This window comes from Fundulus heteroclitus, chromosome 20 (genome assembly GCF_011125445.2).
Source record: "Fundulus heteroclitus isolate FHET01 chromosome 20, MU-UCD_Fhet_4.1, whole genome shotgun sequence".
In the NCBI taxonomy this organism is placed as follows: Eukaryota; Metazoa; Chordata; class Actinopteri; order Cyprinodontiformes; family Fundulidae; genus Fundulus; species Fundulus heteroclitus.
Genome location: NC_046380.1, coordinates 23296458 through 23312901, shown reverse-complemented (window position 1 = coordinate 23312901; position 16444 = coordinate 23296458). Strand labels below are relative to the sequence as shown.

Sequence of the window (16444 nt, the reverse complement as noted above, 5' to 3'; positions counted from 1 at the left end):
GTAAAATTTAAATTGACAAGTAAAACACAGACTAGCTAAAATAGAAAAATAAGATAGTTAAAAACTGGTAAAATGGTTGAAAAAAAAAAATAGAGTCAACATCTCAGGATGTGCAAAATGCTTTAGCAAACAGGTGTGTTTTAAGAAGAGTCTTAAACTCTGAAAGAGAGGAGGCCTGCCTGACATCCAAAGGTAGATTGGATGACTGTGGAGCCGTTACAGCGAAGACACGATCTCTTCTTAGGTTCCGTTATTGATTTAGGGACAATAAGGAGCTGCTGGTTGGCAGACCTTAGGGAGGGGGGAGTTGTGTAAAGGTTCTTTTTTGCTGTGGCAAAATAACATTGTGTAAATACTGAAAATGATTATTAACTTACTTATTATGTGTCTTTTTGCAGCGTGTGTAATCAACAGTAATTAAAACTATTTTCATTCTAAATGGTTTATTACAGCTTTACCTGGGGAAACACACAGTGCAACAACATTGATTGTGACGAAATCCAGTGTATAACATGACCGTCATATCTGTATACTCCTTCATAAAAATCAAAGGACAATGTGTGGAATTGTCTGTTGCCCTTTTGGTGCAACTTGTAAAAAGTTGCTTTTAATCATAATTATGAGTTTAAAATTCATAATTTACATTTTCAAAGTAGTACTGGCGTGAAACAATTTTTTTCCCCCCCAGTTTTAAAAGTCTTGATCTTGACTTTGAAAATCGTATGTTGGACACAAATCCATAATTACAGCATAATAAATCCTAATTTAAATGTTCAAAGTAATCCTAATGAAATGGTCAAATAAATAAAAACGATTACTTTGTACTTCTTACCAGTGAAATGATGACTTTTGAATTCCCAATCAGGGCATAACTGCTCTTTTTTCCCCTTTCAAATGGTTAAAATGGGCTTCTATAAAACTTTCAGTGTTTTACTGTGTTAAGTATTAATCTTTTTGATTAATGATTTTTGCCCTGACTTTTTCTGCCCTGACTTTCTGCCCTGACTTTAATAAAATAGACCTAATTGTGGCGAAGTGCTTTATTTCTTTAACAGAATGGGTAATATTACGGGCAAAATGATCAAAGATCATGTATATTTAATTTATCCCCAACGTGAGGTCAGGTAGTTCCATAAAATAACATTAAGGAAAATACCTTCCTAAAAGATCCAAGTGTTTTCGTGTCTGACCGCTAGGTGGCGACCGCAGGAAGCGCTGGAGGACATACTGTACGTTACCATGTTTTTTTCACGCTTTATTTGCAACAACCAGCACACCTGAGAAGGTCAACAATAGTAAGAAAAGTACAATCTTTACATTGTGCAGACTAAAATGAAAAGATACACAAATGAAGAAGCCAGAGCCATGCAAATATTGAAGAAAGAAAATTAAAACACACAACGTGGTTGATTTTTTTCAAAATTCCTTCTATTTATTAAAAGTTGTTTTTAGAAACATTCTTTCGCTTGCCATACAGATCTTACGTAGTTGCCAGCCTCTTTGATCGGCGTTTGCAAACCTCTATCTGTGCTCCCATGCATAGACATAATATAATAGTAGACCCCGCACTGACTGTTGCTGCGTAGGAATTACGGCCGCCATCTTGGGGCGGTCGTCCTACTACCCTATCCTGCTGATTCAAGCTGAACACATGAATGATGCCTCAGCACTGTGCGGCTTATTTTTGTTTAAATCGAGGGACTAGTTACGTCAGGGCTCGAGGGATAACTTGTCAGAAGTAAGAAGTATTTGTTTTTTGATTAGAATGTGATTTTTCTAATATTATGTAGAGAGATACAGGTCTGCACGTCCAAATCTTTGTGACTTAGTCTCTCCAAAGTTGCATCTGCTCCGTGAATGCACCAGGGCTTTGTTAGACATTTGTGATTAAACAGCATATATATATATATATATATATATATATATATATATATATATATATATATATATATATATATATATATATAGATAGATAGATAGATAGATAGATAGATAGATATACACATGTACAAATGTGTTTGTTTATGTAGTAATAAAAAACGTATAAAAATGTATGAGTGCCTGTGTTTTGCAACATACATACATCCTGTCACAGGATTCTATTACTTTTAACCCCACTGAGATTATTTAAACGCACTGGACCATTTGTTATAAGCAAAAAAACAAAAAACAAAACAAAAAAAAAACGTGAAAATTAGTTCAATATTCAACGAGTTATAGTTGATTCAAATTGATTCTGTGCCTGGTCAACACATTACACTGAGCTGAGCTGTCGACCGCCCCAAGATGGCGACCCCAAATCCCGTCAGCACACATAGGCAAAAGCGGTCGATGCGGGGTCTACTGCTACTCTGCCTATGCTCACAGACATCATGTCTATGCTCCCATAAACCAGCGTGAGCCAGCAACAGGAAGTGTGTCGTGTCTGCTGGGAATATTCCCCGACTGAAGATCTATCGCTGTTCATATATTAGTTATTTAAGAGGTAAGTTCCCTGTTAAAGGACATTAATCTCGTTTTCTATTAGTTAGTGGTGAACCCAGGAAGCGAGCAGCTATTCCAAAACTGAATGTTTTGTCATTTTAATGGATGTCTTTATAACTTACTGCAATACTTGAATGGTAAATACCACAAATAGCCGTGATAATTTGAATATATCTTGATAAAATCCGGCTAGGATCGGTCCACTGGGCGAGTCGGGGCATGTCCCTGCTCTGCCTGACGGCATATCCAGCAATACGCATAGCAAGTTCCTGTGTTGGTTTTGCAGCGTGAGCATGGCCCCTAAGAGAAGAGCGGCTTCTGCTGCCAAAGCAGGGGGGAAAAAGGTGAAGGAAGAGCCCAAGGATGCCTTCACCTCCGCAAAAGAAGCGCTCCTGGCTGCGGGGCAACAAGCTAAAGGCAAAAGGAAGATGGATGAGCACTGCTCCGTTTCTTCAGGAGAGGTAGAGCACCAGCAGTTATCTGTCGCATCTATAAACGAGGCTGAACTGTGATCAATCTCCTGTATCGTCTCCAACAGGTGTACGAGGACTACGACTGCATGCTCAACCAGACAAACATAGGACACAACAACAACAAGTTTTACGTCATCCAAGTTATACAAGCGAACAACTCGTACTACACATGGAACAGATGGGGAAGAGTGGTAGGTTACATCTACTGTAATTAAATCCATTTGAGTGAAGTCGGTTTATATAAAGCCAAATAAAAACAGATGGTCGTCTCAAGATATTTCACCATCGCGTTCCGCAAATCCGGTCCGGATTCACTTCAAGTTAAACCCATGCAGTCTGACGCATTCAGTCATGCAATCACATTCTGATTGAGTTATGAGATTCAGTTTTATCCTGATGGTAGTACAGTCAGTTGATGACAAAACACCAATTGGGAAAAGAGGCATCATAAGAAATCTCCGCGAATTGCTTTGATTGTGCATTAAACTCTTGATTAAGCACGTGGTGACAGTGGGGGAAAAAAGGGTCCCGTTTAACAGGATACTGCCTCAAACAGAAGCCTCAGTTTGAATGGCCCTCTGCCTCTGGTTGAGAAAAGAGAAACCTAACACTCAGATTCTTACCAAAGTACTTTCCTTTTATTCTTCTTTATTTTGTCTGCTTTATCTGAACTCAGGTCTAGAGTAGTACTTTCTTCTGTCGTGGCTGATTCCCCCACAAGACTCAAGTACTGCAACAGAAAGCAGAGCTCAACACATGAATCCAGACAGTTATTATAAAATTGCTTCTTTTAACTCAGAAATTGTGTAAAAAAACATTTTTTTAACCAGACAAGTTCAGGCATAGCTCCATAAAGGAATCATGGATGGGTGATGTGATTTTTTTCAGATTTTGAAAAGTTATAATTTGTTGACAATCTGCCACAGTAGAGAGATCCTGGTGTCACTGACAGTTTCTGCCCATTTTTGTTCTGTAGATTTGCACAGACATCAGTTTTATTTTTTTCCTGTCCTGTCATTTTCATTTCAGACTCACTTTTATTAAATATTTTGTTAGCAAAATCTTTATCGAAAGAGTTGTATGTGTAAATCATTTAATTAAAATGACCTTGAACTAAACCTTTTTGGATACAGACATAACGGTTATAGGTAAAGGAACATGAGAGCTGGCTTTGTACCCTTAATTTTTGTGGAGAATTAAAAAGTATGGGCCAGTGTTAGCTGAATTTTTATCCTATGTACTTTTAAACATGACTTAGTTCAGTGTTTGTCAAAAAAGGAAAATGAAAAATATTTTTAGGACACCCAACATAGCAGCTTTTATGATACCGGTGTGCTTTTTAAAACTTAATAATAATATGTTTCTTTTAAATGAAAATCAAATTTTGCACTGTTAAAAACAATCTTAGAGTCCTACTAGTCTAATGTAGGCCCTTACTAAATAGCAGCAGTGTTGTATAAAGTACTGAAATCTTGGAGTCAAGTAAAAGTATAAGTACCTCTCCAAAATATGACTTTGGTAAAAGTCCAAGTCACTGACTGAAATATTACTTGAGTTAAAGTCTTAAAGAATCTGAAATGTCTTCTACTTAAGTATGAAAATTACTGTAAAAATAGATGTACTCAAGTAATTTAGTAAAAAGTATAAGTAAAAAGTAAGACAAAGCAAATGCAGTTTGAATGAAATTTTTTAGATTTTGGTAAACTTAGAAAGTCAAATTCACTTAAAATAATATAAACAGCCAAGTGCAGGAGAAATTTAGACCAAATTTAGACAGAAGATACAACCTTTTTGTAAGCTTTCAGTTTTCCTTCTTCAAGTAAGGTCAGTGCTATGCACTTTAAAATTGTACACAACCAAGTGCAGGCAAAATTTAGACCAGGGGGTGTATACTAAGAACATGGTTAATTGATAAACCAGGTCTAGTTAACTTACAGGAAGTGGTAAACCTGCTAATAGATACACCTGCTGCAGGTATCATTTAATTAAGAAAATTAGGACTCTCTGCTATTAGATGCTTTACCTATACCACAAAGCTAATTTAACCTGCTATACCACTAAACCAACTTCTTATCCTGTTGGTGGTGATGAACAAGCCCAGGCAAGTCCCGCAGTCAATCAGTAGGTGGGGTCAAAATACTTGCGTGCATGAGTCTCTCTCTCTCTTTTTGTAACAAGTAACTAAACCAAACATTGAAAATGTATTGAAGTAAAAGTATGCAATTAAGTTCAGAAATATAGTGAAGTAAAAGTTATCAAAACATTTTATACTCGAGAAAAGTATAAAGTACTCCAAAATATACTTAAGTACAGTAGTGAAGTATTTTTAATTCGTTACTATACAACACTGCTAAATAGCAATAAAACTTGACACAAGATAGTAAAACTACATTTTATTGAAATCTCTTCCAATTTTTTCCCAGGAGCTAAACGCTTGGTTATGCATTTTTTAACAGCAGCATATTCTATTATCGTTATTGCTATAAAATTGAATTGGGATTTTTTTTTTTTGTGGGAAAAAAAGATGATAATTTGGAATATCAACATACAGTGTTGTGAAAAAGTGTTTTCTCTCTTTCTGATTTCTTTCGCCAGATGCAATGGGACACGCACCTTCTGAAAAAAATAAAACTTTTGTCTCGTCAGTCTACAGATTATTTTTCCAAAAGTCTTGGAGTTCATCAAGTTATGTTCTGGACAGATTGAGATGAGCCTTGTTGTTCTATTTGCTTACCGGTGGTTTTGTCTTGGCGCTCTACCATGAGCGTGGTTTTTGCCTCGTCTTTTTATGATGGAGGCATAAACTCCGATCTTAACTGAGGCAAGTGAGGCCTGCAGTTCTTTGGACCTGTTTGTAGGTCTTTTGTGACCTCTTGGATGAGTTGTCGCTGTGTTCTTGAGGTAATTTTGGTCAGCCAGCCATTCCTGGGAAGGTTCACCACTGTTCGATGTTTTCCCCGTTTGTGGATAATGGCTCTCGCTGACGATCGCTGGAGTCCCAAAGCTTTAGTAATGGCTTTGAAACTTTTTCAACACTGATAGATCTCAACCACTTTCTTTCTAATTTGTTCCTAAATTTCATTGGCTCTCAGCACACTGTTAAGCATTTCAGTGTCTTTTGATGTCCTTCACTTCTTCTTCTTCTTCTTCTTCTTCTTCTTTTTTTGTTTAATGGCGGTTGGCCATTAAAAAAAACCAAACAACTTTTGGTGCATTATCGCCACCAACTGAAATGGAGTGTGAATCGGGATGACCTACTCTAATATCCTACTACTATAAATAATAAAAATAAATAAATAAATAAATAACTAAATCCGTTTTATCAAATTAGTCTTTTTAAGATATCTTAATAATAAAGTATAACCCTCTGATTTGGTGTTCATGTCTAAAAGATATTTTATGTTTAACTTTAATTTACTGTTTTGTAATCTATTTATCAATTCATTTCTCTCAATATAATATTTACTGCAAACTAATATAACGTGCTCCACTGTTTCTTCAACAAAACAAAAATCACTCTTTCCTGTATCATGAATCCCCATTTTAAATAATGTGCTATTTAACCCTGTATGTCCAAAACGTAATCTTGACATTACTGTTTCTTCCCTTCTATTCCTTGATGTTATCCTCGTTAATCCTACTTTTCTTTGAATATTATAAAAACCATCTTCCAGTTCTTTCTTCTTCCCACTGTTTCTGCCACCTTGCTCTAATCCTTTTCTTAATTACTGATTTTATTTCACCTTTACTAAATGGAATTATTATATCAATTAAACTGTATTTACTTGCTCTTTTTGCATATTTATCTGCCATCTCATTCCCTTTTATTCCTATATGAGAAGGAATCCATATAAAATAAACAATTAATCCCATTGCTTGAATTCTGAATAATAGTTGCTGAATTTCTACCAATAAATCCGGTCTGCTATCTGAATGATTGTTTTTAAATGAATATAATGTTGAACTAGAATCTGAAGAAACTACACTTCTTAATGGTCTAATTTCTTCAATCCATTCTAATGCTAACATAATGCCAAACATTTCTCCTGTGTAAACTGAAACTTCATTACTAATTCTTTTACCTGATTTAAAATTAAATTCTGGAACTACAAACGAAACACCATTCCTATTATTTGAATCTTTTGAAGCATCTGTATAAATTTTTACATATCCAAAGTATTCTTTATCTATATATTGCTCAACCATATTTGAATCTAAAATATCCTGTTTATTTTTCCGTTTATACAACAAGCTTAAATCTACATCAATTTCAGGTAGGATAGATGGATGAAGTATTGATCTAATAACTGTACTACTGCCATTTATTTGAGATAACTCAAGATCTGTATTAGAATCTGCTATCCACCCAAAAGAATTTAATTTCTTCTTACCTTTTTCCCAACTTGGTTTTAAAATTTCTTGACATGGATGATTTTCACAATGATTCCCAAACTGAAACCAGTAAGTGGAAAGTAATTGTAATCTCCTCAACTTTAGTGGCATTTCTCCCATTTCTACTTGTAATGCTGAAGTTGGTGTAGTTCTTATGCCCCCTGTGCATAATCTCAAAGCTTGATACTGAACAATATCCATTTTTTTAAGTAATGAAACTGATGCTGAACCAAAAGCTATACATCCATAATCAAAAACAGACCTAATTAATCCTGTATAAATTGATTTCAATACCTTCCTCTCAGCTCCCCATTCATTCCCAACCAAAAATCTCATAACATTTATAACTCTTTTGCATTTATCAATCATCTTCTCAATATGAACTTTCCAAGTAAGCCTTTCATCCAACCATATACTCAAAAATTTTAATTGTTTTACCCTTTCCAAATCATATTTATAAATTTGTAACTTTAATTCTTCAGAAACTTTTTTCCTTGTAAAAAACAAAATCTTAGTTTTATCTACAGAAATCTTGAATCCCCATCTAAAAGACCAATCTTCTATTTTATTAATGGCTTCTTGAACTTTTTTAACGATGAAACTTATATTTTTATCCCTCTTCCAAATTGCTCCATCATCAGCAAATAAAGAAACACCCATATTATTTTCCACATCCTCAAACATATCATTAATCATAATGGAAAAAAATAATGGACTAACTATACTTCCTTGAGGAATACCATTTTCAAAATAAAGATTTTCTGATAATTATTTCCCTATTCTTACTTGTATTGATCTATTATTGAGAAAATCATTTATCCAATTAAACATTGAACCCCCAATTCCCATCTTCTTTAATTTTATCAAAAATCCTTCTTTCCACATCATGTCGTAAGCTTTTTCATGTCCTTCACTTTGTCAGGCAGGTCCTATTTAAGGAACTTCTTGATTGAGAACAGGTGTGGCTAGAGAAGGTGAACCCAGGTGTGATAAACCACCATATGTTTTCACAAGGGAAGGCAATCACTTTGTCCCACAGGGCATGTAGGTTTGTATTTATTTCTTAATATTAATATTCTATCTTAATATTAAAACTTTAACTTAAAAACTGTGTCCTGTGTTTACTTGTGTTGCCTACCAATATTTAAACTTGTATGCAAAACCATAAGAAATCAGGAGGGGAGCACTTTTCACATCACTGTAACCCTCATCACAATTTCATATATTCTGCCTCAAAAAAGGTGCACTGCCACCACAAAAATATGGTTTAAGTCAGAGGTTCTGGAACTTGAAAACTAGCAACACCTCAAAAAATATAACACTTTTTAGGTATCGCCATATTGAAATACCTTTAGAACCACAGTAATAGAGGATTATTAGAGGAAATAAGCAAAAATAGGGGAGAAAAGCAAAAATGTTAATTGGCACACAAATGTGTGGTTGGAGATTTTTAAATAAAACAGATTTTTAAATAAAACAAATTAAAAAAGGGATGGTGATTTAATTATACCGTCTTACACAGTAGTTCAAAGTTCTAATTTGGAAAAAAAAAAAAAAAACATGAACAGGGAGTGTCCCTTTGAAGTCAGAATTTTAACTGTTGACTGATTGCATAATCGAGCGAAAGAGTGAACCGAGGACAACCAGGGACAACTTTCTCTGCCAATGACATAACAAAGGGTGTTAACCATTCTCAGAAGAACATATAATTTACCCGAGATTTAGCAATTTATGCAAAAAAACAAACAAAAACAAAGAAAGGTCCCTCGATGAAGCCTTGAGGATTGTGCACGAGCTTGAGATACGTATTTAGTCTCATGCAATGTCTACTGGGAGGAGACCAGGAGGGAGAGAAGGAGGGTTTCTCATGTAGGGGAAAACTGTTGGGAGCGGGCCTTACAGTTCAAACTAACCAATTCTCCTTACTCATAGTTAAAATTTGGGCAGGATCAGGTCCTTTAACTAGCTTTTTAGACATAATTGTTTGTTAAATAAGCTTGTGAGGCCACTAAGGGCAGCTTAAGTACCACCAATAGTACCTGGTCCGCAGTTTAAAACCCTGGGTCCAGGACATATTTTTTTCATTTTTATTTAAATTCTTTTAACGTTTTGTCTGATGTTAAGATTTTTAAAAACCTTCAAATCCATGTTGCATAAAGCAGATAACTCTTTTCGGTGACGGTATTTTATTACATAAGAAAAATATTTGTTATCCCATTGAATGGTAAATAAACACTGGTAATAATGAGTACATTAAAACAAGTTTTTTTTTTTTTTTTTTTTTTGCTTTTATTCAGGGGGAAATGGGACAAAACAAACTGACTCCGTTTGCTAAGCCTGAGTTGGCTGTGAAGGATTTTGAGAAGAAGTTTAAAGACAAGACAAAGAACAGCTGGGGAGAGCGGGCGAACTTCGTCTCTCACCCTGGGAAGTACACACTGATTGAGGTGGACGGCGAGCAGGATGCTGAGGTCAAGGTAATGAAACGGCTCGTCCATGTGCAGCACGAAGCTATTAGTAGCCACAGCTGCTGTGTTTTCATATGCATGTGCTTTTTGGATCCACAGGTGGACACTGTTGATGGAAGAGCAGCGAAAGTCTCCCAAAATGTCCTCCCGTGCACTCTTGATGGAGCTACACAGAAACTTATCAAGCTCATTTTCAGCAACGACATGTTCAAGGAGGCGATGGAATGCATGAATTTAGGTGCGTATGCGTTTGTCACATGACCAACCATTTTCATTAAACTGTTTTTATATAGCCGGGAGTAGATCCCTGTCCTTAAAAAAGATTGGCCTAAAGTTTCGCTTCAAAGTGTAGTAAAGTAAGAAGATCGAAGATCAGGTTGAGGCTTCTTCTAATCTTTGCAAGAAATGTAGCTCTGCTAATTCTTTTTCACCTGTCATTTCTCGTGGTGCTTTTTTTGTTGTCTACATCTAAAATAATATAATCCTGTGGCTCCTCCACACATACCACCTTAACGTGCATGGTGTCTCTAGGGTGTTGGAGATGGCGCATGTGGCCAGATTGCTACACGCTTCCCCCCTCATCCCTGACGGAGCACTACTATTCTGACCTTTTGAAGCATGCACAAAACTCCAATAATAAAATTGTGGTTGTTATGGCAGCCTAACTCATTCCTGGGTACTGACTGGATGAGCCTGGTAGCAGTAGTTGTAAGTTCACCACGATCTACGGCCCTTCATCAGAAAATAAGAAGCTGGGCTCGGTCCTGTTGCGAAAGAAGGGAGGATCTCACTAATCATCTGGAATGACCAGCTTACGCTCTTCATGCCAGTCAAAAAGTGACATTGTGAGGCTGCTGGCACACAAAGTTCGGTATTTGCTGCACTCCTGATGAAATTGAGGTTCTAGCTGCGGAGAAATGCACAAATCCGCACATATGCTGAAAGCCTTCATAGTAATTGAAACCCTTGATTTGACCAGTGGCTTGGTATGCGTTCTTTTTTTATTCATTTTGCAGACATCAAGAAGATGCCTTTGGGTAAGCTCAGTAAGGTACAGATTGCAAAGGGTTTTGACGTTTTGGAGGAGATCGAAGCTGCAATGAATCAAAAAGGTGGAAAAGGACGCCTGGAAGAACTCTCATCGAAGTTCTTCACCACAATTCCTCATAACTTCGGCAGAACCAGACCGCCAACCATTGACACCAAAGAGATTGTCGAACAGAAGAAGGAGATGCTTATGGTACGATTTTCACTCAGGGGGGTGTATTTGTGGTCTTTTTCGAACGTTCTGTCAGCTCTAATGTCCTTTTTAAATGCTGTTGTTAAGGTGCTGGCAGACATTGAGCTCGCCCAGACACTGAAATCAGAAACAGAGAAGGCTCAGGAAGAGATGATAGAGAAAGTTCCCCATCCTATAGACCAAGACTACATCTCTCTTAAATGCAAGCTCTCGTTGGTGGCTAAAAGTACAGAAATGTATAAGGTAATATCCCCTAAATCATAATTAGCCGTGAAAACAATTGTCATGATTCAACTCCTGTAGTATTTCATGTGTTTTTTTTTTTTTTTGGGTTTAATTTTTGCGTTAAAGATCATCGAGAAATACACGATGGCGACTGCAGGGGACTATCGGAAGCCAAAGATTGTCAATGTTTGGGAAGTGGATCGGGAGACCGAGGTAAGGCGCTTCTGCCAGTTTTGCTCTTGTTATGAAGAAGTCCAAAAGCCAGTGGTGTAACCCCCTGCAACTCTAAGGGAGGACGCTTCAGTGAGAACGACAGTCTGGAGAACCGCCGCCTGCTGTGGCATGGCACAAACATCGCAGTGGTGGCAGCTATCCTCAAAAGTGGTCTTCGGATCATGCCCCATTCAGGGGGCCGTGTTGGCAGCGGGATCTATTTTGCCTCGGAAAACTCCAAATCCATAAGTTACGGTGAGACACCTTCTTAGACCGTTTCTTGAAAATCTTTTGAAATCTTAATTTTATATTTGACTGAAATGCATTGTACTTATTGTCAGTGCGTCCCTCAAAGAACACTGGAGTGATGTTTCTGAGTGAAGTGGCTCTTGGCAAAGAGTTCACCATTACCAAAGATGACCATACTTTGAAGAAGGCTCCTGCAGGTTATGACAGTGTGGTGGCACGAGGCATGGTGGAACCAGGTAAAATACTTTAGTGCAGTAACAACCTACAAATGACCTTGTTCTTAAAGGAGCAATTAGCTAAATTTTGTGAAGAACTGCAGGTATCTTCTTAGATGGAACAGACCATCTCTCTGGTATATTTCATTTCTTGTTCTCTAGTCTCTTGTCTGCAAAGCCAGGGGTTTTAAAAATAGATTTATACTATACTGCAGCTTTAAGTTTATTGTCTCTGCAGATGATCACCATGCGTCTGTTGGTGTTGTAGTTTTGATTTTGATGGCATGCAATACGAAGCATGAAATAACACCAAAAACATGCATTAAAAGAAAGTTACAGTTCTAATGCCAGATCAGCTTCTTCTTTTTTATTTAACCCTGTACAATATGCTGTGGGATAGAGTTGATAAAAGTGTGAATGTTATGTGAGGTTTAAGGATTTCATATTCTTCCAGCAGTCTGAGTTTCTATCCAGACAAATCTCCTTTGGACAGTAAAATTAATCTTGTTATCTTACCCAATTTCTCACAAAAGCTGCGCTGTAGTGAACTTGAAGGCTACTTCTAACTTATAATAATGTATTAAGAATGTATTAGGCACTAATGGAATTGATCAGTCTGATCTCTATTGGAAAAAACAAAAATTCTTCTTCTAATTACGGTTTTTTAAGTAAGTAAAATTTTAATTACTTTTTTATTTTATTTGACATTGCAACTTTGAACATTCCAATGAAATTTGTCTTCTGCATTTAAATCATCCTTTAGAGAGAGCAGTGGGCTGCCACTGTGCAGCATCCGCAGAGCATTCTGGGGCTAAAGGTCTTGCTCAGGGATCCAGAATGGCAGTCTGTGGGATTCAAACCAGAGAACTTGCAGAAGAAAATTTTATTCTATATATTTTTTTGCCCTCAAACACTCAAAATTTTCTCAATGTAATCACCCAAGGAATAAAAAGGCATTCTTACATTTCAGTTTTCACAGAATTGTCATATGAGGTTACAACTTTGATTGATCATGGTTAATCTTAAAAGCCTTTAGCCTAAGAAGCAGATTTAGGATTATTTAAGACATTTCGATGTGTATTGAAAGCCATTGAAACAAATTATTGATCATCATACAGACGTCATAAACATATCCAAGAAAATCAGGGATGCAATGTGGGATAATAGGTTGTTTTTACTTACTTTAAGTGTCCAGCATTTTTAAGGTAACAAAAAAAGAAGCAGTAAAAGCCTGTAAAAAGGTCTGAGGAGTTTCCCTGCACCACAGAGCACCAGGGGGCTGATTTGAATCGGTCTGTCTGTTTTGTTTGCAGATCCGTCCAAGGACATCGTCATCACCATTGAAGGAAAGGAGGTTACTGTTCCTCAGGGAAAGGCCATCGAACAGCCCCAGTATGCCAAGAGCAGCTTTTGTCAAAGTGAATACCTGATCTACAAAGAGAGCCAGTGTCGCCTTCGCTACCTACTTGAGATACAAATATGATTGATTAGCGGGATTTTGCAAGTATAAGGTCTAGTTATTGCAGCAATATTGCATATAAATGCCTCTTTCTGTTCTGTGCCTTATAATCGTATGCATGACCCATAGAATGTACTTTGCTTTTGCACATATTTTATTAGATAAATAATAACAATAATGTTCCCTACTCTATAAAAAATGATGATCTTTCTTAATCATTTTGTCATTCTTAGTTCACCATGCTTAGATGCCAAAGGGTTTGTTTGCACTGTGGGGTTTTTGAATGATATCCTATAACTTTATCGTAAAAGGTAATATGTTTACTTAAGGATTGGCATTCAGAAAAGTATATTTTAAAACATACTAGATGTAAAGATATGCAAAAGTTGTACTTTCTCAAGGTTAGCTAACAAGAGGTGAAAAAACAAGGAATTTGTGTATTGGAACATTTTCTTGGACATCATAAGAAACCGTGTGACACAAGGGTCTCTTTAAAAAATATGACTTTGAGTTATTTGGAAGTGATTTCCAGCATAGGTTTGCACCTCCATGTTCTACATAACAGAACCAGAGCAGGATCAGATTGGAAGCTCGAGTATGTTTTACAGAAGTGTGAAGTGCATCTTGTGACGAAGGTTTTTTTTAAACAGTAAAAAAAAAAAAAAAAGGCCCAGGGTAATCCAGTGTGATTTCTTATGCAAATTGCTAATATATTTACACACTTAGGGTTTCAGATTGTGTCAACCTGCAGCCTACTGACCAACAAGCTGTTTATTTTGCACTGACAAAAACTTTAACCTTCAATGGTCCAATAAACTCTAATACACAAACTTGTCTGCGTTCAGGAAATCATTTTGTCACAAACTTCTTAATTTTTTCACATTGCTACCCACCATACGGGGGAATATTATACATATCCCTCTGTTTATTAAATTATACATTTCAAACAGGAGACCTTTGGTTTCTCCAGCAAACCTCCACTCCAGTTTTGAGTCCTTTGCAGCGTCTAACAGGTTTTCTTCCAGAGTTGGAAAGGTATGCAAATAAATCCACTAACCGGTCAGCATCTTTCCTGTCCCTGCTGGAGAAAGCATCCCCTCTGTGTGATGGTGACATTGTGCCGGGCTGTGAGGATGGTTTGTCCAGGTGGATGTGGAATTTTTTTCACATGCAGGACAGCAGTTCTATTTTGGTCTCATCTGACCAGAGCATCTTCCAGAGGTTTCCTGTGTCCTCTACATAGTTTGGGGCAAAATGCAGGTTTTATAGCTTTCTTTTTACATAACTCTCTTATAAAGTGCAGATTTGTGGATCCAACAGATGCGGGTCGCTGTAGCAGCTCCAGAATTGTCAGTGACTTCAGAATAATGCTCTCTTTGGCCGTTCTGTCAGCTTAGGTGGACGTCCAAGTCTTGGTAGGTTTGGTTGGTCATTTTCACGTGAATGACTGAACAGTTATCTAAAATTTGGGATGCTGTTTTAAAACCTAACCCTACTTTAAACATCTCCACAGCTTTCTCCCTGCCCTGTCTGCTGTGTTTCTTGGTCTTAAAGATGCTGTTTGTTCTCTAACAAACCTCTGAAGCCTTAAAAACAGCTGCATTTAATACTGAGGCCAAATGACACACTAGTGACTTCTGAAGGCAATCGGCTGAATTGGATTTTTATTAGAGTATATCAGAGCACACACCACAGATTTGTATTTGTAAAAAAAAAAGTTCTGTGTATCTTCCACTTTTCTGAAGCACAACTTTCTGCTATAATATAAACCCTTATAAATACTCTGGGGTGTGTGTTGGTAAAATGGAAAAAAATCAGAAAAAGTTCAATGGGTGTTGTTGCTTCCATCAGCCATGGGGTTTCTCTCTTGTTTCACATGTTTTTGTGACAAGTGGCTCTATGGTATTAGGGAGATAAATTTCGTTCCTTAAATAGGAGGAAACTAAGACCCAGGAGAGCCTGGTGGGACAGTAGTGTGTGTGTGTGTGTGTGATAGCAAAAGGGGAAAAAAACTTCAGTGTTCACCATTACACAAAACAATGTGTGACAGTCACTGCCATACACAGCGCAGGACAGGACCCAGAGGGTTATCAGAGGAGGGGGGAGGAAAAAGAGTGGAAATAATTTACCATCAAACCCATAATGGAATATTTTTTTATATTGGTTCTTCTTTTTAATCGGCAATGTAAATGGTAATGCAGTCCTGCTACCTTCTGAAAAGCCAAACCTTGGAAAGTTTTTATTTTTTTAACAAGCCGTGGATAAATAGTTAATATACTTTTAGTGAAAATTAAATAAAGCACCTCTTCTCCTTGCTTTTGCGAGTAAGTTGTGGACTTGAACTTAAAGCACCTGCTTTAAACCTGAAAACAAACGGAGTGAACAAGGGGTAAGTCCTTTTCTTAAATATCAAAATCAGTATTATTCCTATTATTTAGCTCTTTGCATTAATATTGGACTTAACATTTATTCATCTGTCAATAGGGCAAAAGCTGCTTAAACAAACACTAATATGTTCTGAAGTGTGAGAAATAGGGTCATAATTGAAGACAAGATAATTTAAAAAAACCCAAAACATAAATTAACTTAAAAAACAATCGAAAAAAAACAACATTATGGAGAGATATTTAGCTGAGGTTTGGTTGTAGTGACGTTTACTCTGTGTACCTTTCTGCCACAAGTTATTCAAACATTAGCTGCTTTTATTACACATCATTACTGTATAATGTGGAAACTGGAACTTAGGGATGGCAGTGTTTGTTTTATTGGGGATGTACATGATTTAGGGAAGCGACATAGTCAAAAGGAGGCATAACAAGTTTTCACTTCTAACTACTTTTCTATATTCACTTTTGCATTTCTGATAAGTTTTGTTCTTGCTTTGTTTTCTAGTCTTAACTTTGAAATATTTCAATAAACTAAACTACATTACACAGATTTGAATTTTAGATACAATGGATCTCATACTTTTTCAGACTTTGATTTGTTAAAAATGCTGAAAACTATTGCTGGTTTGTTCGCCAAAC

General features: G+C 36.7%; 2 protein-coding genes across 2 annotated transcripts in view; both read left to right on the top strand.

The window, feature by feature from the left end:
* Positions 1–2349: 2349 nt before the first annotated feature.
* LOC118556622 (protein mono-ADP-ribosyltransferase PARP3-like) overlaps positions 2350–16444 on the top strand; it is a 25666-nt gene continuing 11571 nt past the window's right edge. The window contains exons 1-11 of the mRNA XM_036152159.1: positions 2350–2485; positions 2771–2945; positions 3023–3148; positions 9647–9826; positions 9917–10055; positions 10834–11057; positions 11145–11300; positions 11409–11495; positions 11573–11750; positions 11837–11980; positions 13273–13450. Coding sequence (XP_036008052.1) covers positions 2778–2945; positions 3023–3148; positions 9647–9826; positions 9917–10055; positions 10834–11057; positions 11145–11300; positions 11409–11495; positions 11573–11750; positions 11837–11980; positions 13273–13442 — 1572 coding nt within the window. The 5' untranslated portion in view covers positions 2350–2485; positions 2771–2777 and the 3' untranslated portion in view covers positions 13443–13450. The remainder of the gene's footprint in view (positions 2486–2770; positions 2946–3022; positions 3149–9646; positions 9827–9916; positions 10056–10833; positions 11058–11144; positions 11301–11408; positions 11496–11572; positions 11751–11836; positions 11981–13272; positions 13451–16444) is intronic.
* gpr61l (G protein-coupled receptor 61-like) overlaps positions 15487–16444 on the top strand; it is a 2898-nt gene continuing 1940 nt past the window's right edge. Inside the window, exon 1 of the mRNA XM_036152160.1 lies at positions 15487–15807. The gene's annotated coding sequence lies outside the window, so the exon portion shown is untranslated. The remainder of the gene's footprint in view (positions 15808–16444) is intronic.